At 43.8% G+C, this 26,099-nt stretch overlaps 1 protein-coding gene across 1 annotated transcript in view; it reads right to left on the bottom strand.

Moving 5' to 3' along the window:
- The window catches only part of LOC110533618 (dehydrogenase/reductase SDR family member 11), a 31,373-nt gene extending 14,755 nt beyond the window's left edge, over positions 1–16,618 (bottom strand). The window contains exon 1 of the mRNA XM_021618017.3: positions 16,221–16,618. Within this exon, the coding sequence (XP_021473692.2) occupies positions 16,221–16,352 (132 nt within the window). The 5' untranslated portion in view covers positions 16,353–16,618. The remainder of the gene's footprint in view (positions 1–16,220) is intronic.
- Between the last annotated feature and the right edge of the window lie 9,481 nt (positions 16,619–26,099).

The raw sequence follows: 26,099 nt of genomic DNA, 5'->3' as shown, positions 1-26,099 counted from the left end.
TCATGACTGTCTTGGTGTGTTTGATAGTTCATTGGTGTTGTGGACACCAAGGAACTTGAAACTCTCGACCAGTTCCACTACAGCCCCGTCGATATGAATGGGGGCGTGTTCGGCCCTCCTTTTCCTGAAGTCCACAATCATCTCCTTTGTCTTGCTCACATTGAGGGAGAGATTGTTGTCCTGGCACCACTCTGCCAGGTCTCTGACCTCCTCCCTATTGGCTGTCCCATCATTGTCAGTGATCAGGCCTACCACTGTTGTGTCGTCAGCAAACTTAACGATGGTGTTGGAGTCGTGCTTGGCCATGCAGTCATTGCTGAACAGGGAGTACAGGAGGGGATGAAGCATGCACCCCTGAGGGGCCCTATCTTACCAAATCATGCCAAGTCTTATGTCATGTTCTTAAGGTTCTGCAATATGACTGCTGGTTAGGGCTGTCCTTTAAAAGACTGGATATGTAGCCTACGACAGTCAACATCATCCAAGATGGTGTAGCAGTTAGACGTCCTTGTCCTGTCGTGTCCCTTGTATATATCGTTTTACATATTTTTCGTCGCATATACTTTAAAATATTTTGCTAAACCTCATCATCTAAATACAATCCTGCAACCCGCCTCACCCAATGTGGCGTGGATCTGCTTTTTTTCCCTAAAGTATTTATATTTACTTCGGATCTGGAATCCCTCAACTGAAGCTAGCCAGCTAACTACCAGATATCAGTCAGCAAACCATTGCCAGCGGTCATCAGCTAACCTTCAGCTCGGAAAGCTCTCGCCAGTTCGAACAACGTGACTCTAACCAGAGCATAACGGACCTGTTATTTTTATCCCCGGATTCCTACCGCAAACTGAACATTTTAATCTGGATCTTCACAACTAGCTAACCGCAATCCTGGATGACTACTCCTGGCTAGCGTTTCCATCCCAGAGCAAGCACCAATTTAGCTTGAAGCTAGCCGGGCCAGGGCTCCTGTGCTACCACCGAAGCATACTCCTGGGCTACAATATCGGCCTGCTAGCTACCTAGAGCTACTTGGAACCCTACTAATTCCACGACTGGTCTATCGACGTCACCGCACGAAGAGGCAAAAACAGACTTACCCCCATCGCGACACCCCCCACCCCAAAGGCTAACTTTCTAGCCCCTGCTATCTGCTTGCTTGCTAACCCAGTCTGCTAACTGCCGGGCCCTGGTCTGCTAACTGCTAGCACTGATTTCCTCCCCCTCTCTGCTCTTTTCCTCAGGTTGAAGCACATCCCTAACACCAAGACAGATGTAAAGAACTTTTTTTTAAACCTTGATTTTACTAGGCAAGTCAGTTAAGAACAAAATTCTTATTTTCAATGATGGCCTAGGAACAGTGGGTTAACTGCCTTCTTCAGGGGCAGAATGACAGATTTGTACCTTGTCAGCTCAGGGATTTGATTTTACAACCTTTCGGTTAGTAGTCCAACACTCTAACCACTAGGCTACGCTGCCACTCCAGCGCCCAGCCACCAGGAAAATCATCTTGTCCTTCGAGTGTATTCACAAGGTTAGATAGAGAGTAACATGTGGATCTATTTCTATCATGCAGAATTGTAGGTAGCTAAGCTTGTAAGTTGAGAAGGTCATTCAATAATACAGACATGGGCGATTTCTGTCCCAGGGGACTAAACTGTATAAGTTTTTGTTCAATTTAGACCACAATTAGTTGAATGAGGTGGTAGTGAGGTGCTGCAACAAAAACCTGTACACTGCTGTGTAAAGAATCCACGGATGTCATGACTTCAATTGAATAAATACAGTTACCATTTTCTTTTGTTAATCTATGCAGGTTTGTCATGTGATTTTCAGGCACCTGGTGGAGATGAATATAACAATACTCCAAGGCAGGACATTTCCCTGCATCCAAGTTGAGGCCTGCTACCAGCAGGAACATGGAACACTCCATGTCAGTAAGTCATGCATATTTCTTTTAAATATGTATAGCTAATACTCCACTCATTCAAAAAAAAAATCTTACTCGAGTTATGAGGGGATCCCTGATTAATTTGATATCACAAAAGGGGTCCCGTCCCCAAAAAGTATGAGAACCCCTGGCCTAATGTACATCACTGTGGCTGAGGAGAGGTGAAGACCCAACTCTAGTAGACCAGCATTTTTCTGCATAGAAAAGTCTTGGGCTGGCCACCTAAGTTTTTTTTTTTTCTCAGGACGCCTATGTCCAAACAGTAAAAAGAAAACTGTACACTTAAACTACTAATACCAGATAGAAAGTATGTAGAAAAGATAATGGACCTATATATATTTTTTACAAGATCACCTTTGAGAACTAACAATCACCAAATTAAACGCTACACAGTCAGGGAGAATCTAAAATTTAAAAAATGATGCATTCAAGAGTATTTTTGTCCTAGGATGGGCTCTCATTGATTTTGATATAATGTTTAAGTCACTCAGATAGCATAAGTGTCACATCTACTCCCGCTTCCCCTCTCTGGTGCTCGTTGTCGCCAGTTTAGTAATTATTACGCACACCTGCCACCATCGTTACGTGCACCTGCGCCTCATGAGACTCACCTGGACTCCATCACCTTCCTGATGACCTCTCCTATATCTGTGATTCCTTTGGCTCTTTCCTCAGGCGTTGACTCTGTTTCTGTGTTTGTGTCTGTATGCTGCTCATGTTTCTTGTTTTGTGCCATGTTCGTTTATTTATTAACCTCTTGAACCTCTGGGGGCAGTATTTCATTTTTGGATGAAAAACGTTCCCATTTTAAACAAGATATTTTGTCACGAAAAGATGCTCGACTATGCATATAATTGACAGCTTTGGAAAGAAAACGTTTCCAAAACTGCAAAGATATTGTCTGTGAGTGCCACAGAACTAATGCTACAGGCGAAACCAAGATGAAATTTCATACAGGAAGTGAGCCAGATTTTGAATGCGCTGTGTTCCAATGTCTCCTTATATGGCTGTGAATGTGCAAGGAATGAGCCTACACTTTCTGTCGTTTCCCCAAGGTGTCTGCAGCATTGTGACGTATTTGTAGGCATATCATTGGAAAATTGACCATAAGAGACTACATTTACCAGGTGTCCGCTCGGTGTCTTCCGTCGAAACTATTGTGTAATCTCCAGGTGCGTGCATTTTTCCATTTTGTTCAGAGGAGAAACCAAACTGCCACGAGTGATTTATCATCGAATAGATATGTGAAAAACACCTTGAGGATTGATTCTAAACAACGTTTGCCATGTTTCTGTCGACATTATGGAGTTAATTTGGAAAAAAGTTTGGCGTTGTAATGACTGAATTTTCAGGGTTTTTTCTTAGCCAAACGTGATGAACAAAACGGAGCGATTTCTCCTACACAAATAATATTTTTGGAAAAACTGAACAATTGCTATCTAACTGAGTCTCCTCATTGAAAACATCCGAATTTCTTCAAAGGTAAATTATTTTATTTGAATGCTTTTCTTGTTTTTGTGAAAATGTTGCCTGCTGAATGCTAGGCTTAATGCTATGCTAGCTATCAATACTCTTACACAAATGCTTGTGTAGCTATGGTTGAAAAGCATTTTTTGAAAATCTGAGATGACAGTGTTGTTAACAAAAGGCTAAGCTTGTGAGCCAATATATTTATTTCATTTGCGATTTTCATGAATAGTTAACGTTGCGTTATGGTAATGAACTTGAGGCTATAATTACGCTCCCGGATACGGGATTGCTCGTCGCAAGTTAAATTCACAGGTTAAATTCACTCCCTGTACTCGCTTCCAGTTTGTTAGCGTAGACATTACAATAAGCCTTGGCCAAATGTGTAGAATTGCAGGAAACCTGCTTTAAAACAGCTACATTTTGTCACTGCGGTCAACAAGAGAAAGACGTTCGGTCAGCACCGCTTCATTGGTCACGCCCATGGCCATGCCCCACCACACCCACCACCTAAGCCCCATTTTGATACAGAAAAAGGCTGGCACTGGCCTGAGGAACAGCAGATCTGGGTTCAAATACTAGTTGAAATCTATCAAAAACATTGAGCATTTGCTTTTAACAAGGCACAGCTGTAAAATTGAAATGTATTCCAGGTGACTACCTCATGAAGCTGGTTGAGAGAATTCCAAGAGTGTGCAAAGCTGTCATCAAGGCAAAGAAGAATCTCAAATGTTAATATATTTTGATTTGTTTAACACTTTTGTGGTTACTACATGATTCCATATGTGTTATTTCATAGTTTTGATGTCTTCAATATTATTATACAATGTAGAAAATAGTCAAATAAAGAAAAACCCTGAAATGAGTAGGTGTGTCCAAACTTTTGACTTGTACTGTATATTATATCGATATTTGACTCTCTTCTTTTTAAATAGTGAGTCAACATGTTTTCAGCACATTTACTTCCCCTCATGCTCTGTCGTCTCTTTGCAGCAGACATATAGTTAGCAACATCAAATTGCAATACATATAGAATCGTTAGAATGGCAACACATATCGTATTGGCACCTAAGCATAGTGATAATATCGGATTGTGAGGTCCCTGGCAAATCCCAGCCTTAGTGCACACTGTGCCGCCGTGACAGTCTCATCACTTCTGCATTCCCTCTGGATTTGTACTGTAGCTATATTCCTTTTCCTCTGCAGTATTTGTCCCCATCCTCCACTGGAAAATATGAACTCAATGAACCTAGCTCTTGTCTCAGTGTTTTGTGATTTAGTTCGGTCAGTGTATTGCATAATTCTCTCTCTCCTCTCTCTCTCACATCCTTCTGGTCAGAGCCTCTAGCTCCAACACCTCAGTGGCACTTAGGTGGTTCTTCTTTACTGTTTTTTTCCCCACTTTCCCCCCTCAACCTTCCCCACAGAGAGCACTTCAGAGCAGACATGGGTTGAAATAGTATTTGAAAAGTTCCAAATTAGTTGAGTGTTTGCTTGAGTGGTTTTGAGACTATTTCGTTGGTTCCATTGCACCAGGCAGGCTCAATCAAGCACAGCTAAAGCACTTGAAAGAAAAAAAATACTATTTGAACCAAGGTCTGAGCGACTTCAGAGAGAGATGGAGAGCACATGCAGAGTTGCAGACATAGTAATCCAGTCTGCTGAAGTCACAGCAGCGTGAAAGGATGTGCCTGCCTGAGGACCAACAGACACACAGGGCCAGGCTAGGTACTAAAGAAAGAGAAAGAGCTCCACAGGGTGAACACAGAGAACAGGGTCATGTTCATTAGGCATCAAACCCGAAGAAAGCGGTCTGAAACGGGGAAAATCACCACATCATCAGATAGGCTAGATGCAGTAGTTTATCCACTTAGATCCCAACGGAAAATCAAAAGTCAGTGGAAAAGTCCTGTGGGTCAGACAAACTGCTGCCAATGAATTAGTGATAAGCAGATGAGCTGCGGGGTGAACTGACTAATCAAATACCCTACCTGCACTGCAGGTACTTCAACATGCAGACACAGGGATTTTTTTTCAGGGACTGAATACGCATTTTGTTTAGGTCATGAAAATGCAGATTTTCCCAAACAGCTAAAACTAACAATGATCGTCACCTGTGAGAGAGGTGCCAAGAATAAGATCATGTCTTATGCAGTTTTGGCATACAGTAAAAGGTATGACAAAAGTGTCAAAACTACAACACCTACAGTATATATCGCATTTGTTGGACCTTTGCTTCTCAACTAAAACCCTAGCTTTTTATTGAACTCAAAACCAAATAGGCTTTTCAAAATTAAAACAAACTTGATGTTAAGAAGCTGGATGATGGAAAGAGAGAGAGAGAAAGTGAGAGAGAAAGACAGAGTAAAATAACGTGAAGTCACCCCTTACTGGTCTGACCCACTTCAAAGCCTTGCTTTGCTGTGTGAAAACTACTCACCATGAGCAAACTGAACTTCAGACTGGCTAACCGCCTAGAACCCACAGTTACAAGAGGGGGGAGTTGTGGCACCACGGTGACAGTCTCAGATACAATGGGTGGCGGGCTGGGGCCAGGCAGAGAGACAAAACTATTCACAATCCACTGACTGAGCCCATAGCCTGGTCCCAGGTCTGTTTGTGTTGTCTTGCCAACTACTATGGTCGATTGGTCTTTTGGCATGAAAATGACCATAGGAATTGGCAAGACAGCACAAAAAGATCTGGGACCAGGCCACTGAGCCTCATCTAAAACCACAGGAATGCGGAGCCAGAGCAGGGAAAAGACTCACAAACTCTCTACAGTGTCAGGCTCCAGTCCTTTGAAACATGATTGAGCATGTTGTGCCAAGAATAAGATCATGTCTTATGCAGTTTTGGCATACAGTGAAAGGTATGACAAAAGGATTTGAATTACTACACCTACAGTATATTGCATTTGTTGAACCTTTGCTTCTCAACTAAAACCATAGCTTTTTATTGAAATCAAAACCAAATAGGCTTTTCAATATCAAAGCAAACATGATGTTGAGAAGCTCAAGTGGTAAATTGATGGAAAGAGAGAAAAGGAGAAAGGGACTTTCACAGTCCATCAACATTCTTGCTGGGTCTATTCCTGAGCATTGACACACTGACATAACAGACAGCTGAAAAGACACTGATTTGTTTGTCAAGACAATCCACGGGTGATTATGGTGAAATTTCTTTATGGAAGGGTGACATCCCTTTTCTGATAGCTCGAAGAGATACAGTGCATTCAGATCCCTTGACTGTTTCCACATTTTGTTATGTTACAGCCTTATTTTATAATGTGACTCATTTCCAGAAACTAGGCATATGTCGCGGGTCACTACCTCACAGGAGAGACATTTGAATGTAAATGTTTTTTTTTTTTTATCTAAACGATTTTTGGCAGAAATGCTTTCTGGAACATGTGAACTTTCATGTGCCTTAATAACAGACTTGTATTCCATCTGCAAATATGAATAACTTCTTCAATTACGAGCCTAGTTGGTTTAGCCACAGAAAAAGGCAGCACCGGCTGGACATGCCGAGAGATGAGTTCGGATTGGTCTACCATATAGCACGCTTCTGTCTATTGAGCTGGTCAGTATGTGTAGGTAATCCAGTCTAAAGCGGCTTTAAAAAAAATGTATCTCGTAGTAGAATTGCATAAGTGTTGCTCTCCACTTTCTGGAGGACCGAGCTCGATAGAGCATGATAGGTAAGGAGATGGAGAAAACACCTCTCTCCGGATCACATCTTTAAACTAATTAACTAACTAACTAACTAATCTACTCCAATTTCAGAGCTTCCATCATCCTATGTGTACATTGACTTCAATACAAAACCCAGGAGACGCATGGTTCTCACCCCCTTCCTTAGACTTACACTGCAATTTTAACAACTTGTGCTGAGTAGTTGACTCGAAGAGAGAGAAAGACAATAGTTGAACAGTTTTGAACAAATGAAAGGCGAAGCAAGAGAGCGAGAGAGACATTGTCATTCTTTTCACTTTCAGTTTCACTTACTTAGCTAGCAAATACAGCTAGCTAGTTTAGCCTACTCAAACACCCTGCTCAAACAGAGGGATGCTATGTTAGCTAGCTGGCTATGACTATCCAACACAACACTGGAACTCTTCTAAGTCAAGGTAAGCTTTTGGTTTTACTAATTTATTGCCACAGGGGCCCGCCGACTTAAAGTGCTAAACTGCTTACTGACTGTACACTGTAATGTTACTGCATGATTGTATTAGGTTTAGTAACGCGTTAGTTCTATTAGCTATGTTGGCTATGACGTTACTTTAGCTAATATGGTGACAGCGATGTAGGCTGTGTGTAGCAGTTATGATATGGTTTGGTTGGAAAGGTGTATTCGCCTGGGCACATACATCTGATGTGTTGTGCACTGATGTCCACAAGCGATGAAGGGAAAAGATGAGAGGTGGAGAGCACATAGATGCGAGAAGGAATAAAACGTGGCTGTTATGAACGTGGACTGTGTTTACGCATGATATGGGGTGTATTCATTCCGCCAATTCTATTTAAAAATGTTTCTTAAACGGAACAAAACGGGGATAAACATACCTGAATTTATTCAATAGAAACTCTCGTTTGCAACTGTCAGACTAACGATTACACCCTATATCAGCTAGAATCAGGCAAGAGTGTGCAAGGCGGTATTGAATGTGTCACTGTCTGTCCATGTGTCAGTGACTGTCACTTCAAATTTTTCTCTCGACCTGTGTGCACCTAGTTGTAAACTTTCATTCATAGGCTAGGTTGTGGCAACCTCATGATGGGTATTGGGACAATTTGAGTAGTAGCCTAAACCTATCGCTGTTACATTGAACAGGGTGAATGGAATTTGAATAACAGTCATTCAATATGCAGTAATAGAAATAAGGCCATGCTCACTAAAAAAATTATCGTCATCCCTCATCTTAAACAGCACTGACTGCCACTGTCTGCTACAGTGAAACCAGTGGTCCGGACTGACCAGGGCCATTGTACCACTAAAGCTCTGCTGACATGCTGACATTAACACACAGCTAATCAAAGGATTCAACCACATATTCCTGGAGCCTCACGGTGCTGTACAAGGCTAAATAAAGTTGGCTGTCATGTCAAATGCATTCTGCCTGTGTGATTTATAGACCTACAGTATGTTCTTTCAAAGCAAGTTGGGCAACCCCACTAGATTTCTACCCATTAACACCTCACAGAGAACTCCAGCTTTAAGATGCAGGCCAGGCACAGCAGCACAGCACACTACTCCTATCACTGAAGGCCAGGGCCAGACCGATCCTCTTCAGCTCCCTATCGAATCCTATCCTTCACAAGCAGAGCAACGCCAAATATACCCTTACATACTGTACACTGGTCCATCTTTGGCAAACATGACAAACTGGGCTGGACTGGGGGGTTGTGTAGGAAAATCTGATAATAAGTCCATTATTGTCACTGGCTTTACAACTGACCTGCTCGCCATTGGCAATAACAGTTAAAATGTAGGATTACTCTGTAATTTATCAAATGTATAACATCATTATGTTTATAGAAGATTGTCTATTGCAGCTCAGGGCACATTGAACAAAGGTACTTGAAAGTAGGCTAGGGTGACCCATTATTTCCCACAATTATGCAGCAGTAAGCATCACTGAAGGTCTCTGTTCAAATAATGACACAGAAATGTTAAGATATGCTAATGATGAAGATGGTTGGATATCAAAAAAAGTTGACCTTAGAAACTTCTGACCAATCAAAAGGACACCAACTGAGACAGGGGTCTGGGGCCCCTCCCTCTTTGTTAGCCCCTTCAAGCCAAGGTCAGTGGAATATTCTAGCTGAATTATTTCACACTAGATCCAAAGATGATACCATGATTGTCCTGCTGGAACTGCATCATGCCAGGCACCGCCACTCATACATCTTCTAGGTATTGACTGAGCCCATTGTGCAGCCACTCATAGATTAAATGACAGACACCCTCATCGCCCCCTCTCCAGCTTGTCCTAAACTCCCTCCTGGGCCACACATCACAGTCACACTGAAACCAATCTTGTCTAAAGTCTCAGTGCACAGACCTGTGTGGTCCTATGTGGTAAATTTAGCACTATACACTCACTGTACAGTAAAAAAGGTCAATTTATATTGGAACAGCATGGGACGATTAAGTACTGCCGCCATTTTTATGTGAATTACAGTTCAGAATCTGACCACAAGTGGGATGCCTTTTTACCTGCTTGTTGGCCCGTGATAGGAAATGTACAAAGCATCGTTCCAACACTAATGTATTAAAATGTTGCTTTAGTCGCATTGGATAAATGTATCTGCTAAGTGAATTATAGCCTACTGTAGCTATTATATTAGTTTGAGTGCACTGTATGACATCTGTGGGTGCAACCACAAACTAGGCCCAAAACATGACCAACTGCTGTAACATGGCGGGGCAAAGCAGGACAAACTAAGGCATCAATCTTTGTTTAAATCTATTATCATTCTTAACATTCAACCAATCAAACTTACTGAAAGTCTAAGTTATAAATCAAATAAGTTCTATGCAAAACACCCAAAGGGGACTGGAGAACAACAAAACACACCCATCAATACGCCTGTGGCACGACTAGGCTATTGCTCTAGCCTAAATATAGCCAAAGGCACTTTGCTTTTATGTGACAGTCAAAGAGCTCCTGAATGTGAACGACAACAGAGCAGGGCTGGCACAGGCATACAATTGATGACCATGAATGCATAGCGAATCTTCTTAATGAAGTCACTGAAACATAAGGTCTCAACCTACTATCATAGGATTCATTATATTGAAACACCTTGGTAATTACTATAGCATTATGCAAGGTACGAGGTCACCACAGTCCTACTGTAGCTAGATCGGCTGAATATCAGTTTCAATGAGAGAATGGATTGTTTAATGTCAGTAATGGCCTGGCACCTGCTTCTTGAAGCCAAGTTGCTCCTATTCCATCTCCCCATTCCTGCAGGCAGCCCTTGGCGACCACACATCTCCATCCATCTCATTATAGTTTCCTTTTCTGTTTTCTACTATTTTTCTACCTTCTCAGTGACACTGGCCTCTACTGCTGTCACATTCCCCCTAAAGTTTCAACTCCACTCATTCAGGCTTTTGTGACACAGGAACTGGCCAACCAGATAATATAGGAACATTAGCTATGGGACTAGATAGGGATTCATCTAGGTTAATAGATGGGTGTGTTGTTTAGCAATGAAACCGATGCGTGCAGATCTTCAGGACAAAACATATTGGGTTGGTTTAGAACTATAGAATTATTGACAACATGTAAACTATATTTTGTCTATAGTAAAATTTTATAAGCTCTTATTATTTCTCAAAGACATAGTTGCGAATCTTTACCATATCAACATTAGATGTGGTATAAGTCAAAACACCTCAAAACAAGACATGGTATCAAAAACAAATTCAACTAGCTAAAATGGCAGGAAGCCTAGTGGTTAGAGCATTGGGCCAGTAATGGAAAGGTTGCTAGATCGAATCCCCAAGGTAAAAATCTGCTGTTCTGAACATGGCAGTTAACCCACTGTTCCTAGGCTGTCATTGTAAATAAGAATTTGTTCTTAACTGACTTTCCTGGTTAAATAAAACAAGTCACCTATGATTCCCCGCAGCTTCTTGTCATTGTTGCTATCTGACCGTTCAGAATCATAACACACAGCCTTCTACTCATGCAATGTGTGTGCATCCTTTTGATGCTGTTAGGAAACCTGTCTATAACTACCTGTGTCTTGTCTGCTATCAAAGAACATAGCTATCTTGGGATATGTAGCCTACATTGTACTCATCACCCAATTTTCCCCATGTAGAAAAAGAGCACAAAATGGTGATGGACACTTAGTTACAAGCCCCCGTTTCAGTGAGTGCATACCCTGCTTGGCACTGTTACAGCCAGTCCCCAGTGTGGGCATGGCAGAGGGGCTACAATGCTAGCTTTGTGCCCCCCCCTTCCCCTTCAGCTCAAACACAGACAATGCTCAGAGGCCTCATACAAGTGATGCAGTCTGTCTGAGAGAGGGGGCGTTGAAAACTTGTCGCTCCTTCTTCACCTTCCAGCTTCTGACATCTTTCCCTCAGTTCTTGGCCAAACATTGGAGATGGCCTGTGGTTGCAAAAGTGTCAGTGGAATCTTGTGTAAAGCCAAGCATATTATAATAAAGAACAAATAGCCTATTGTCTTTTTATCACCCGTGATTTCCAATATCAGAAACCTGAAATTCAAAAGGTTGCTGAATGGGTGGCAGGTAGCCTAGCAGTTAAGAGCATTGGGCCAGTAACTGAAAGGTCACTAGTTCGAATCCCTCACATCTGGTGATGTGCCCTTGAGCAAGGCACTTAGACCTAGTTGCTCTGGGTAAGAGTGTCTGCTAAAATATGAAAATGAATAGTAAAGCAATTTTCTCTGTGGTCAAGAAAGATGTCAGAGTTTGTCAACCTTCAAAACAATGGAGACCCTGTAGAATAATAAGATGATTTAACATTGCAGTAACTTTTTGTAGCCTAAATAATGGAACAAATCCAAACTTTTAATAGTGGACAAACGCTTCCGTATCAATGGAAAAGAATAAGTCTGGTCTATAGATTGCAATGGCACGCCGTCACGTCACTGCTCTAATCTCTGATTGATCTAGAGAAACTAAGTGGCTGTGGTGTTTTGCAGAAGTCAAGGACAGGGGCCCATAGAGTCCCACAGTGGAGGTGTTACAATACCCATAAAACCAGGCGGTCAAACAGGGAAATGGTTCCAATCGTTTTTACACCATTAATTTTTCCCTTTAGAGATTATAGAAACACAGAAATAAAATAAGAGCTGTGATTCATGTAGACTTACCCTGGCGTGATATTTTGATAACCATGTAAATCTCTCTCGGACAAGGTGACAATTTTTTTTTTATATACAGTATATATATTTTTGGGGACTTTTACACCTTTTTCTCAATACAGTTTTGTCCCATCACTGAAACTCCTCTACGGACTCAGGAGAGGCAAAGGTCGAGAGCCATGCGTCCTCCGAAACACAACCCTGCCAAGCAGCACTGCTTCTTGACACACTGCTCGCTTAACCGAGTAGCCAGCCGCACCAATGTGCCTGGACAAACTTTTATTAATATATTCCTCTCTATTTAATCTCATATTTGAAAATGCTAATTAGCTTCAAAGTAGACATCTTGGAAGACCACAAATCCCTGCAAGCTCCTGCACGTCATCTCTATCTGAAACCTTTGCTAAACAGGTATTGTGCCAATTTACAACTTGCACAAGACAATTCACAGAATTGTCAAATGAAAGAAATTTTGCCTATTTATTCATTACTACATTTAGCTAACATTAGACAGTTAATCCAGAGATTCTTACCTTTGCCTCGATTTGGCATTCTTGTCCAGTTAGCAGCTGTCACGACCGTTGGTTGAATTAATGGACCAAGGCACAGTGTGCATAGAGTTCCACATGTTCATTTGATGAAACTCACAGAAAACAATAAAGCACCAAAACAAAAGGTGAAGCCAATGTAGTGCTCGCAGGCAACTATACATAGACAAGATCCCACAAAAACAGGCTGCCTAAATATGATCCCCAATCAGAGACAACGATAGAGAGCTGCCTCTGATTGGGAAACATACCGGGCCAACATACAAATGAAAAAACTAGACTACCCACCCTAGTCACACCCTGACCTAACCAAAATAGAGAATAAAATGGATCTCTAAGATCAGGGTGTGACAGTACCCCCCCCCCCCCCAAAGGTGCGGACCCTGGCCGCAAAACCTGACTCTATAGGGGAGGGTCCGGGTGGGCATCTAGCCTCAGTGGCGGCTCCGGTGCGGGACGTAGACCCCGCTCCGCTCGCAGATCCGCCATCTTCGGTGGCGACTCTGGTGCGGGGATCGTTGCCGGATGCTCAGGACCATGGATCGTCGCCAGGAGCTCTGGACCGTGGATCGTCGCCGGAGGCTCCGGGCCATGGATTGTCACTGGAGGCTCCGGGTCATGGATCGTCACTGGAAGCTCAGGGCCATGGATCATCACTGGAGGCTCCGGGCCATGAATCATCATAGGAGGCTCCGGGCCATGGATCATCACTGGAGGTTCCGGACTGGTAACTGTCGCTGGATTCTCTGGATTGCAGACTGTCGCTGGAGGCTGGTGCATGGAGCCGGCACAGGACGTACCAGGCTGGGGAGACACACAGGAGGCCTGGAGCCGGTACAGGACATACCAGGCTGGGGAGACGCACAGGAGGCATGGTGCGTGGAGCCGGCACAGGACGTACTGGGCTGTGGAGGTGCACTGAAGGTCTGGAGCATAGATCTGGCACAACGTGTCCTGGACAGATGACAACCTTCGCACAGCAAGTGCTGTGAGCTGGCACAGGACGCACTGGGCTGTGGAGGCGCACTGGAGACACGGTGCGTAGAACCGGCACACATTGTACTGGAACGGTGACACACACCTCAGGGCGAGTGCGTGGAGGAGACACAGGACGTACTGGACTGGGGAGGCGCACTGGAGGCCAGATGCGTGAAACTGGTGCATATGACACCGGACTGGTGTCATGCTCCTCAGCACGCCCGCTCTGCAGCGCTCTCAACGCCAACACCTCTCTCCGGAATCTTTCGTTGAGTTCCTCACTCGACTCCCTGACTGGTTCTGGTTCACCCCTCGGCTCCGCCGACCACTCCGTGTGCCACCCCCCAAACATTTTTCGGGCTGTCTTTTGGGCTTGCGTCCTGGCCGTGAACCCTGGTGTAGTCATTGTTCCTCCTTCGCTGCTTCCGTCTGTTTCCATGGCAGGCTTTTGTCTCCTGGCATTATTTCCTCCCAAGTCCAGGATGTCCTCCACTCCTGGCTTTCCTCCCAGGCCCAGGATCCCTGCTCCTCCTGGGCACGCTGCTTGGTCCGTTGGTGGTGGGATCTTCTGTCACGACCGTTGGTTGAATTAATGGACCAAGGCACAGTGTGCATAGAGTTCCTAATGTTAATTTGATGAAACTCACAGAAAACAAAGCGCCAAAACGAAACGTGAAGCCAATATAGTGCTTGCAGGCAACTATACATAGACAAGATCCCACAAAAACACAGTGGGAAAAGGCTGGATATGATCCCGAATCAGAGACAACGATAGACAGCTGCCTCTGATTGGGAACCATACCAGGCCAACATAGAAATGAAAAAAAAACTAGACTACACACCCTAGTCACACCCTGACCTAACCAAAATAGAGAATAAAAAGGATCTCCTAAGGTCAGGGCGTGACAGCAGCTAATTAGCATTTATTGTTTTGCGGGTAAATACAGGCAAATATATTGATAAAAGTCACCTTGTTCTACTGAGATTTACATGGTTATCAAAACAATTGGAACCATTTCCCTATTTGACTGCTAGGTTTTATATGTATTATGAGTCATACTGTGGTACTCTATTCTGGCCAAAGCTGGAGCAGTTAACAATTGACAGGACAGGAAGCCAGGTGATCAGCAAATGGGTGGAGGGCTGAAGAAGCCAGTTGCACAATCTGTGTGTGTGTGTGTGTGTGTGTGTGTGTGTGTGTGTGTGTGTGTGTGTGTGTGTGTGTGTGTGTGTGTGTGTGTGTGTGTGTGTGTGTGTGCTCCAGAGGCACTGTACTACTATGGCTGACCCTGTAAAACAACACATTTCACTGCACATATCTGGTGTATGTGACAATAAAAAATGTATATTCACTTGTTTTAGAAGACAACTTTTGTCAGTAATGCAATGTTGACAAGACATGCCACATATATTTCTCAATCTTAGGAAAGAGAGAATGAGAATGCGTATTTAAGTGATAATGCCCGAGAAGACGCTGTTTGGAGGATATATTGTCACGGGTGTTGTTAGGCCCAAGATGAAGTTAAGTAATGAATAAATTAGCAACAAAAGACAGCAAGGTTTAAACAGATCTCTGCTGTTGAAAGCTAAATGTTAGTCTAAAAGAAATGTGATATCATGTCTAGATTATTTTTATAGTGGAGATCAAGTTTATAATTTGCCTGGCTGGGCTGACGAGACAGTGAATTACGCAGTTAGACTGAAGAGAGTAAATAAGCATTTTAACTTCATAGATTTAGGCGGTGGTAATTTGTGGAATAGACACCGTCTGGAAGGCAGTTTTAACCAATTAGCATTCAGGATTAGACCCATCCGTTGTATAAAACGGAATAATAGTGATTAGATATGTAGCTAGCTAGCTAATAACTGGGAAATGAATTGAACATTTTCTTAAAATGGTACATGAAGATTTCTAAAAAGAAACATCAGGACTGGCATTATTATGTAATAACATGTTAATATTAGCCTTTGTGCTACTTTGTAATAAATGCATTATGCATTGAGCAACCTCACTCCAGGCTATTATAGATTTTTTTAAAGATAGCAAAGCAAGAAATATGCAAACCATTACATCATTGTAACTCTCATGTAAAGCTTGCGTTAATTGTGTTTAAAAGGTTATATTTATTTTAATTGGTTAGGCCAAAGTAAATCAGAAATGTATTATTTTAATTCTGAATTCTATAGCAGGAAAACCTATTGCAGACTAGAATCGGCTGGCTAAAGCTAGCTACTGTGTATCTCTATCTAATACAGTGAGAAACAATGACTGTAGGTGAGAAAAAATGGCTATAGCTAGCCACTGCCAGTTAGCTGCACACTGGTCTTTTGGCGCACTTCAGCCAACCGAGGAACTGTCAGATCGCTACTTTGAGTGATTGCGACAGTTTTCTCACTTTTACATTGTTTAATGTTTACTCACCTCTATCTTGTCAACATTCCTGGCACATCCCACAACCTTCATGCCGTGTTGGACAAGTGCCCGTGCAACAGCCTCTCCAATCCCGACCGAGGCTCCAGTCACGAGAGCTACTCTGCCTTTCCACCGCTCCATTTCAATTGATTATTTGGCTATTACAAAGACTAGCTAGCTAGTTTTCAAAACTGTCGTAGTAAAACGACAGATTTCGTTTACCTATGTCTGTTGAACAGTCACAATAGACATAACAGTTACTTGTTTATATGGGGCGGTCTGTTACACGAGTCAACCCTCCCTTATATTGTTTTCGTAGCATCCAGGAAAAAGCACAGTGCGGAAACCCTGCGCTCGGGTTTAAATATTAAATGACAAACATTGCGCTGTATTTGGTTGACGTCCCCTTCCGTTTGTTAATTTTAGCGCTTTTACTTTCGCAGACCAGAAACCGCTGCATTGCTGAGCCCTATTTGCAGAATTTATGAGCAAAAAAAACAAACATTTATATTCAATGAGTTTATTGGTTATTAGATGTACTCTAGGAGACAATGTCATACATTTCCTTAAAAATGTATTGACTTTGGTCAATAATTGATTTAGGCTAAATGCAAAACGTATCTACCCAGTCAAAATGTAATGTACCCGTCCGGTAAACCATTTGTAAACAATAATGAAATCTTATCTCAATGATAATAACAAACACAAGGACAATGTAGATTTAAAATATATGTTTTCCTATTTAAATTAGTATAATTTAATAATGCTGTAATAAATGCACCACATGGGCCATGATTGGTTAGTTGGAACCACAATACAATTATAGCAACGTAAATACAACAAAATAAATGCAACAATGTGCACAACTTTAGTTCAGATTGGTCTATTTAAATTGAGACAAGTCACTGTCCTCACTGGACCCTCTGTATCTTCGGACTCTATATGGACTCTGAGTTTCCCGGACACTGGCTGATTCCAAGGTCCTCTTCCGGGAGACTGGAGGTACATTTGGGACTAGCACACTGAGAATGCCACTGTCCTCCTCATACTTCCTTTTATGTTCAGAGGATTTCCCTCTAGCTGTCAGCAGCCTGGGCTTGTTGAATGACTGTACTCCCTGCTCCTTTTACAGGTGACCCTAGAGGTGAGGAGACTGTCAGAGTCCTCTGATAATTTTTTCGTCTTAGAGGGTGTGTCCTCTGGCTGAAATCGATTCTGTGGCAGTCCTATGGCAGCCCTTTGGTACTACAGAGACATACAATGCATTCAGAAAGTATTCAGACCCCTTGACTTTTTCCACATTTTGATTACATTTATTAAATCATTTTTTCCCCTCATCAATCTACGGTCGTGGCCAAAAGTTTTGAGAATGACACAAATATACATTTTCACAAAGTTTGCTGCCTCAATTTGTATGATGGCAATTTGCATATAATCCAGAATGTTATGAAGAGTGATCAGATGTCCCTCTTTGCCACGCAAATGCACTGAATCCCCCAAAAAACATTTCCACTGCATTTCAGACCTGCGACAAAAGGACCAGCTGACAGTCAGTGATTCGCTCGTTAACACAGGTGTGAGTGTTGACGAAAACAATGCTGGAGATCACTCTGTAATGGTGATTGAGTTCGAATACCAGACTGGAAGCTTCAAAAGGAGGGTGGTGCTTGGAATCATTGTTCTTCCTCTGTCATCCATGGTTACCTGCAAGGAAACACGTGCCGTCATCATTGCTTTGCACAAAAAGGGCTTCACAGGCAAGGATATTGCTGCCAGTAAGATTGCACCTAAATCAACCATTTATCGGATCATCAAGAACTTCAAGGAGAGTGGTTCAATTGTCGTGAAGAAGGCTTCAGGGCACTCAAGAAAGTCCAGCAAGCGCCAGGACTGTCTCCTAAAGTTGATTCAGTTGCGGGATCGGGGCACCACCAGTACAGAGCTTGCTCAGGAATGGCAGCAGGCAAGTATGAGTGCATCTGCACGCACAGTGAGGCGAAGACTTTTGGAGAATGGCCTGGTGTCAAGAAGGGCAGCAAAGAAGCCACTTCTCTCCAGGGAAAACATCAGGGACAGACTGATATTCTGCAAAAGGTACAGGGATTGGACTGCTGAGGACTGGGGTAAATTCATTTTCTCTGATGAATCCCCTTTCTGATTGTTTGGGGCATCCGGAAAAAAGCTTGTCCGGAGAAGACAGGGTGAGCGCTACCATCAGTCCTGTGTCAAGCATCCTGAGACCATTCATGTGTTGGGTTGCTTCTCAGCCAAGGGAGTGGGTTCACTCACAAAGAATGGTACCAACACATCCTCCGAGAGCAACCTCTCCCAACCATCCATGAACAGATTGGTGATGAACCATGCCTTTTCCAGCATGATGGAGCACCTTGCCATAAGGCAAAAGTGATAACTAAGTGGCTCGGGGAACAAAACATCAATATTTTGGGTCCATGGCAAGGAAACTCCCCAGACATTAATCCCATTGAGAACTTGTGGTCAATCCTCAAGAGGCGGGTGGACAAACAAAAACCCACAAATTCTGACAAACTCCAAGCATTGATTATGCAAGAATGGGCTGCCATCAGTCAGGATCTGGGCCAGAAGTTAATTGACAGCATGCCAGGGCGGATTGCAGAGGTCTTGAAAAAGAAGGGTCAACACTGCAAATATTGACTCTTTGAATCAACTTCATGTAATTGTCAATAAATGCCTTTGATACGTATGAAATGCTTGTAATTATACTTCAGTATTCCATAGTAACATCTGACAAAAATATCTAAAGACACTGAAGCAGCAAACTTTGTGGAAATTAATATTTGTGTAATTCTCAAAACTTTTGGCCACGACTGTACACACAATACCCCCTTATTGACAAAGCAAAAACAGGTTTTTAGACATTTTTGCAAATGTATAAAAAATGTAAAACTGAAATATCACATTTACATCAGTATCCAGACATTGTTTAAGCACCTTTGGCAGCGATTACAGCCTCGAGTCTTCTTGGGTATGACCCTACAAGCTTGGCACACCTGTCTTGGGGAGTTTCTCCCATTCTTCTCTGCAGATCCTCTCAAGCTCTGCCAGGTTGGATTGGGAGCGTCGCTGCTCAGCTATTTTCAGGTCTCTCCAGATATGTTAGATTGAGTTCAAGTCCGGGCTCTGGCTGGGCCACTCAAGGACATTCAGAGACTTGTTCCGAAGCCACTCCTGCGTTGTTTTGGCTGTGTGCTTAGGGTTGTTGTCCTGTTGGAAGGTGAACCTTCGCCCCAGTCTGAGGTCCTGAGTGCTCTGGAGCAGGTTTTCATCAAGGATCTCTCTGTACTTTGCTCCGTTCATCATACCCTCAATCCTGACTAGTCTCTCCAAGACTCTCCCAGTCTTGGTGGTTTCAGATTTCTTTAATTTAAGAATTACTGTTCTTGGGGATCTTCAATGCTACAGATCTGTGCCTCGACACAATCCTGTCTCGGAGCTCTACGTACAATTACTTCGACCTCATGCCTTGGTTTTTACTCTGACATGCAGTGTCAACTGTGGGACCTTATCTAGATAGGTGTGTGCCTTTCCAAATCATGTCCAATCATTTGGATTTACCATAGCTGGGCTCCAATGAAATTGTAGAAACATCTCAAGGATGATCAATGGAAACAGGATGCACCTGAGCTCAATTGAGTCTCATAGCAAAGGGTCGGAATACTTATGTAAATAAGTATTTGTCATTATGGGGTATTGTGTGTAGATTGATGAGGAAAAATGTTTTATTGAATCCATTTTAGAATAATGCTGAAACATAACAAAATGTGGAAAAATGGAAAGGGTCTCAATACTTTCTGAAAGCACTGTAAAATAGAAAAGTACTTTATTGTCCATCATGTGAGTTAAATACAATAATACAAAATGTGTTTTAAGAGCTACCTTAACTGGGCTACCTATCAATATCGTCCTCTGATCTCTTTCTCTTAGAGGATGGGCCTTCACCGGCACTCTCACTGGTCTGGGACCTGCCTGGGTGAGACCCTGCTTGCCATGATTCCATGCTCCTCTCAAAGATGACCATTGGTAGCACCAGCAGTGGGGAGAGCTGGACACAGTCAGGTGCACTGGTGTTCTCAGGGCTGGTGCTCTGGAGGATAACATGGTGCTCACCCACCCTGACCTCCAGGCCCACAGGGGCTGTAGGCTAGTACACTGTGCAAGCTTAGCCCTCTGGGCAAGGGAATCATTCCTGGACACCTTAGCTCCATAATTTTGTCCAAAGGACCAGCAGGGAGGGGACAGGGGACCATGGTGCTAGCCCATAATGATCTCCTGGCCTACAGGGGCCATAACGAGCATACCTAGCCTGGACCACTGCCTGTTCTATCAATCACATGTATTTTATAAAGCTCATTTTACATTAGCAGTTGTCACAAATTGCTTATACAGATACTCAGCCTAAAACCCCAAAGAGCAAGCAATGCAGATGTAGAAGTACAGTGGCTAGAAAAAACTCCTTAGAAAGGCAGGAACCTAGGAAAAAACCTAGTGATGAACTAGGCTCCAAGGGGTGGCCAGTCCTCTTCTGGCTGTACCAGGAGGAGATTATTAGAGTACATAACCATTAAAGCCAGATCGTTCTTCAAGATGTTCAAACGTTTAAAGATGATCAGCAGGGTCAAATAATAATCACAGTGGATTTCAAATCAAATAAAAGTTTACTGGTCGCATACACAGCTAAGCAGATGTTATAGCGGGTGCAGCGAAATGCTTGTTTTTGTTACGGTGAGTGAATGAGGACCCAAAAGCGAACTAACTTAAACAGAGCTTCTTTAATAACCAAACATAGGTAGGCTCAGATAGACCGGCAGATTCCGACAGGACAGGACAAGGTTACAGCAAACATGACGATAGTCTGGCTCAGGCATGAAACACAACAAACAAGAATCCGACAAGGACAGGAACAAAAACAGAGAGAGATATAGGGACCTAATCAGAGGGAAAAAGGGAACAGGTGGGAAACGGGGTGAATGGGTAGTTAGGAGGAGACAAGGCACAGCTGGGGGAAAGAGGGGGAGAAAAGGTAACCTAACAACAACCAGCAGAGGGAGACAGGGTGAAGGGAAAGGACAGAAACACACAACATGACAATACATGACAGTACCCCCCCACTCACCGAGCGCCTCCTGGCGCACTCGAGGAGGAAACCTGGCGGCAACGGAGGAAATCCTCGATCAGCGCACGGTCCAGCACGTCCCGAGAGGGAACCCAACTCCTCTCCTCAGGACCGTACCCCTCCCAATCAACGAGGTACTGGTGACCACGGCCCCGAGGACGCATGTCCAAAATCCTGCGGACCCTGTAGATGGGTGCGCCCTCGACAAGGATGGGGGGGGGGGGGGGGGGAAAGACGAGCGGGGGCGCGAAGAACGGGCTTAATACAGGAGACATGGAAGACCGGGTGGACGCGACGAAGGTATCGCGGAAGAAGAAGTCGAACTGCGACAGGATTAATGACCCGAGAAATACGGAACGGACCAATGAACCGCGGGGTCAACTTGCGAGAAGCCGTCTTAAGGGGAAGGTTCTGAGTGGAGAGCCAAACTCTCTGACCGCGACAATATCTAGGACTCTTAGTTCTACGCTTATTAGCAGCCCTCACAGTCTGCGTCCTATAACGGCAAAGTGCAGACCTGACCCTCTTCCAGGTGCGCTCGCAACGTTGGACAAAAGCCTGAGCGGAGGGGACGCTGGACTCGGCGAACTGAGATGAGAACAGCGGAGGCTGGTACCCGAGGCTACTCTGAAAAGGAGATAGCCCGGTCGCAGACGAAGGAAGCGAGTTGTGGGCGTATTCTGCCCAGGGGAGCTGTTCTGACCAAGACGCAGGGTTGCGAAAAGAAAGACTGCGTAAGATGCGACCAATAGTCTGATTGGCCCGTTCTGCTTGACCGTTAGACTGGGGGTGAAAGCCGGAAGAGAGACTGACGGAAGCCCCAATCAAACGGCAAAACTCCTTCCAAAATTGAGACGTGAATTGCGGACCTCTGTCCGAAACGACGTCTGACGGAAGGCCATGAATTCTGAAAACATTCTCGATGATGATTTGTGCCGTCTCTTTAGCAGAAGGGAGCTTAGCAAGGGGAATGAAATGAGCCGCCTTAGAGAACCTATCGACAACCGTAAGAATAACAGTCTTCCCCGCTGACGAAGGCAGTCCGGTGACAAAATCTAAGGCGATGTGAGACCACGGTCGAGAGGGAATGGGAAGCGGCCTGAGACGGCCGGCAGGAGGGGAGTTACCGGACTTAGTCTGCGCGCAGACCGAACAAGCAGCCACGAAACGACGCGTGTCATGCTCCCGGGTGGGCCACCAAAAACGCTGGCGAATGGAAGCAAGCGTACCCCGAACGCCAGGGTGGCCGGCTAACTTGGCAGAGTGAGCCCACTGAAGAACGGCCAGACGAGTAGGAACGGGAACGAAAAGAAGGTTCCTAGGACAAGCGCGCGGCGACGGAGTGTGAGTGAGCGCTTGCTTTACCTGCCTCTCAATTCCCCAGACAGTCAACCCGACAACACGCCCCTCAGGGAGAATCCCCTCGGGGTCAGTGGAGGCTACTGAAGAACTGAAGAGACGAGATAAAGCATCAGGCTTGGTGTTCTTAGAGCCCGGACGATAAGAAATCACGAACTCGAAACGAGCGAAAAACAGCGCCCAACGCGCCTGACGCGCATTAAGTCGTTTGGCAGAACGGATGTACTCAAGGTTCCTATGGTCAGTCCAAACGACAAAAGGAACGGTCGCCCCCTCCAACCACTGTTGCCATTCGCCTAGGGCTAACCGGATGGCGAGCAGTTCGCGGTTTCCCACATCATAGTTACGTTCCGACGGCGACAGGCGATGAGAAAAATACGCGCATGGGTGGACCTTGTCGTCAGAGAGGGAGCGCTGAGAAAGAATGGCTCCCACGCCCACCTCTGACGCGTCAACCTCGACAACGAACTGTCTAGAGACGTCAGGTGTAACAAGGATAGGAGCGGATGTAAAACGATTCTTGAGGAGATCAAAAGCTCCCTGGGCGGAAACGGACCACTTAAAGCACTTCTTGACAGAAGTAAGGGCTGTGAGAGGAGCTGCCACCTGACCGAAATTACGGATGAAACGACGATAGAAGTTCGCGAAGCCGAGAAAGCGCTGCAGCTCGACGCGTGACTTAGGGGCGGGCCAATCAATGACAGTTTTACTAGCTCCTAACAATGCAGTGCACAAATTATAATCAAAAACAGAAAAACAAGAAGCCACGAATGCCAAGACAAATCCAGTTAACAACCCAAATAACATTGTATCAGTAATCCAAATGCAATCTATACGTGTATACAGCAAAAAATATACAGTGCCTTTCGAAAGTATTCGGCCCCCTTGAACTTTGCGACTTTTTGCCACATTTCAGGTTTCAAACATAAAGATATAAAACTGTATTTTTTTGTGAAGAATCAACAACAAGTGGTACACAATCATGAAGTGGAACGACATTTATTGGATATTTCAAACTTTTTTACAAATCAAAAACTGAAAAATTGGGCGTGCAAAATTATTCAGCCCCTTTACTTTCAGTGCAGCAAACTCTCTCCAGAAGTTCAGTGAGGATCTCTGAATGATCCAATGTTGACCTAAATGACTAATGATGATAAATACAATCCACCTGTGTGTAATCAAGTCTCCGTATAAATGCACCTGCACTGTGATAGTCTCAGAGGTCCGTTAAAAGCGCAGAGAGCATCATGAAGAACAAGGAACACACCAGGCAGGTCCGAGATACTGTTGTGAAGAAGTTTAAAGCCGGATTTGGATGCAAAAAGATTTCCCAAGCTTTAAACATCCCAAGGAGCACTGTGCAAGCGATAATATTGAAATGGAAGGAGTATCAGACCACTGCAAATCTACCAAGACCTGGCCGTCCCTCTAAACTTTCAGCTCATACAAGGAGAAGACTGATCAGAGATGCAGCCAAGAGGCCCATGATCACTCTGGATGAACTGCAGACCTACTGCTGAGGTGGGAGACTCTGTCCATAGGACAACAATCAGTCGTATATTGCACAAATCTGGCCTTTATGGAAGAGTGGCAAGAAGAAAGCCATTTCTTAAAGATATCCATAAAAAGTGTCGTTTAAAGTTTGCCACAAGCCACCTGGGAGACACACCAAACATGTGGAAGAAGGTGCTCTGGTCAGATGAAACCAAAATTGAACTTTTTGGCAACAATGCAAAACGTAATATTTTCATAAAAGCAACACAGCTGAACACACCATCTCCACTGTCAAACATGGTGGTGGCAGCATCATGGTTTGGGTCTGCTTTTCTTCAGCAGGGACAGGGAAGATGGTTAAAATTGATGGGAAGATGGATGGAGCCAAATACAGGACCATTCTGGAAGAAAACCTGATGGAGTCTGCAAAAGACCTGAGACTGGGACAGAGATTGGTCTTCCAACAAGACAATGATCCAAAACATAAAGCAAAATCTACAATGGAATGGTTCAAAAAGAAACATATCCAGGTGTTAGAATGGCCAAGTCAAAGTCCAGACCTGAATCCAATCGAGAATCTGTGGAAAGAACTGAAAACTGCTGTTCACAAATGCTCTCCATCCAACCTCACTGAGCTCGAGCTGTTTTGCAAGGAGGAATGGGAAAAAATGTCAGTCTCTCGATGTGCAAAACTGATAGAGACATACCCCAAGCGACTTACAGCTGTAATCGCAGCAAAAGGTGGCGCTACAAAGTATTAACTTAAGGGGGCTGAATAATTTTGCACGCCCAATATTTCAGTTTTTGATTTGTTAAAAAAGTTTGAAATATCCAATAAATGTCGTTCCACTTCATGATTGTGTCCCACTTGTTGTTGACTCTTCACAAAAAAATACAGTTTTATATCTTTATGTTTGAAGCCTGAAATGTGGCAAAAGGTCGCAAAGTTCAAGGGGGCCGAATACTTTCGCAAGGCACTGTATACTAAGAGTGATATGTACAGCAGTAGATACTGTATTTAACAGTAAGCGATGGCATGAATCCAGTATATGAATACACGCAGTGTATATAAAAAAGTGTAACAAAAATGCACACACACAATCCATGTCTCAATTATCTCAAGGCTTCAAAATCCTTATTTCACCTGTCTCGTCCCCTTCATCTACACTGACTGAAGTGGATTTAACAGATGACATCAATAAGGGATCATAGCTTTCACCTGGATTCACCTGGTCAGCCTATGTCATGGAAAGAGCAGGTGTTCCTAATGTTTTGTATACTCAGTATATCACAGGAGGTTGGTGTCACCTTTATTGGGGAGGAAAGGCTTCTGGTAATGGCTGGAGCGGAATCGGTAGAATGGTATCAAATACATCAAACACAAGGTTTCTATGTTTGATACCATTCCATTTACTCTGTTCCATTTACTCCGTTCCAGTCATTATTATGAGCCGTCCTCCCCTCAGCAGCCTCCACTGCTGTGTGTTGGACTTTATGCATGTTTGCATTTGTCTGTCACCCATACCTTATTTTTGCCAACTTATCAACACAACTTGAGTATCTTCAAAGGTCAAATGTACATTTTGTCATGCTTTTCTCTTGTATGTTTTATTGTCTATTAGCAAAGTAATATTCATGTGTTTCAGTGTCTATGACTACTGCCATGTGGAGATTATTAAAAACTTGTATGTCTTTGTCTGTTTTACTAACTCATTTCCCCTCCATATTCCTTCTTTCCTGGATGAAATATTAGCCATGGCTAGCTGTCACAGTCATTCACTGATGAAACTTTGTCTCCCCTTGGTTGCAATAGAATGCAACATCTAAGTGAGTGTGACAACAGAGGCAAATGGCTAAACTTGAAGGATGAAGGATTGCAGACA

Source organism: Oncorhynchus mykiss, chromosome 10 (genome assembly GCF_057628025.1).
Source record: "Oncorhynchus mykiss isolate SJ-2025 chromosome 10, ASM5762802v1, whole genome shotgun sequence".
In the NCBI taxonomy this organism is placed as follows: Eukaryota; Metazoa; Chordata; class Actinopteri; order Salmoniformes; family Salmonidae; genus Oncorhynchus; species Oncorhynchus mykiss.
The sequence above is the reverse complement of the archived record's forward strand: the minus strand, read 5'-3'. Positions and strand labels throughout refer to the sequence as shown.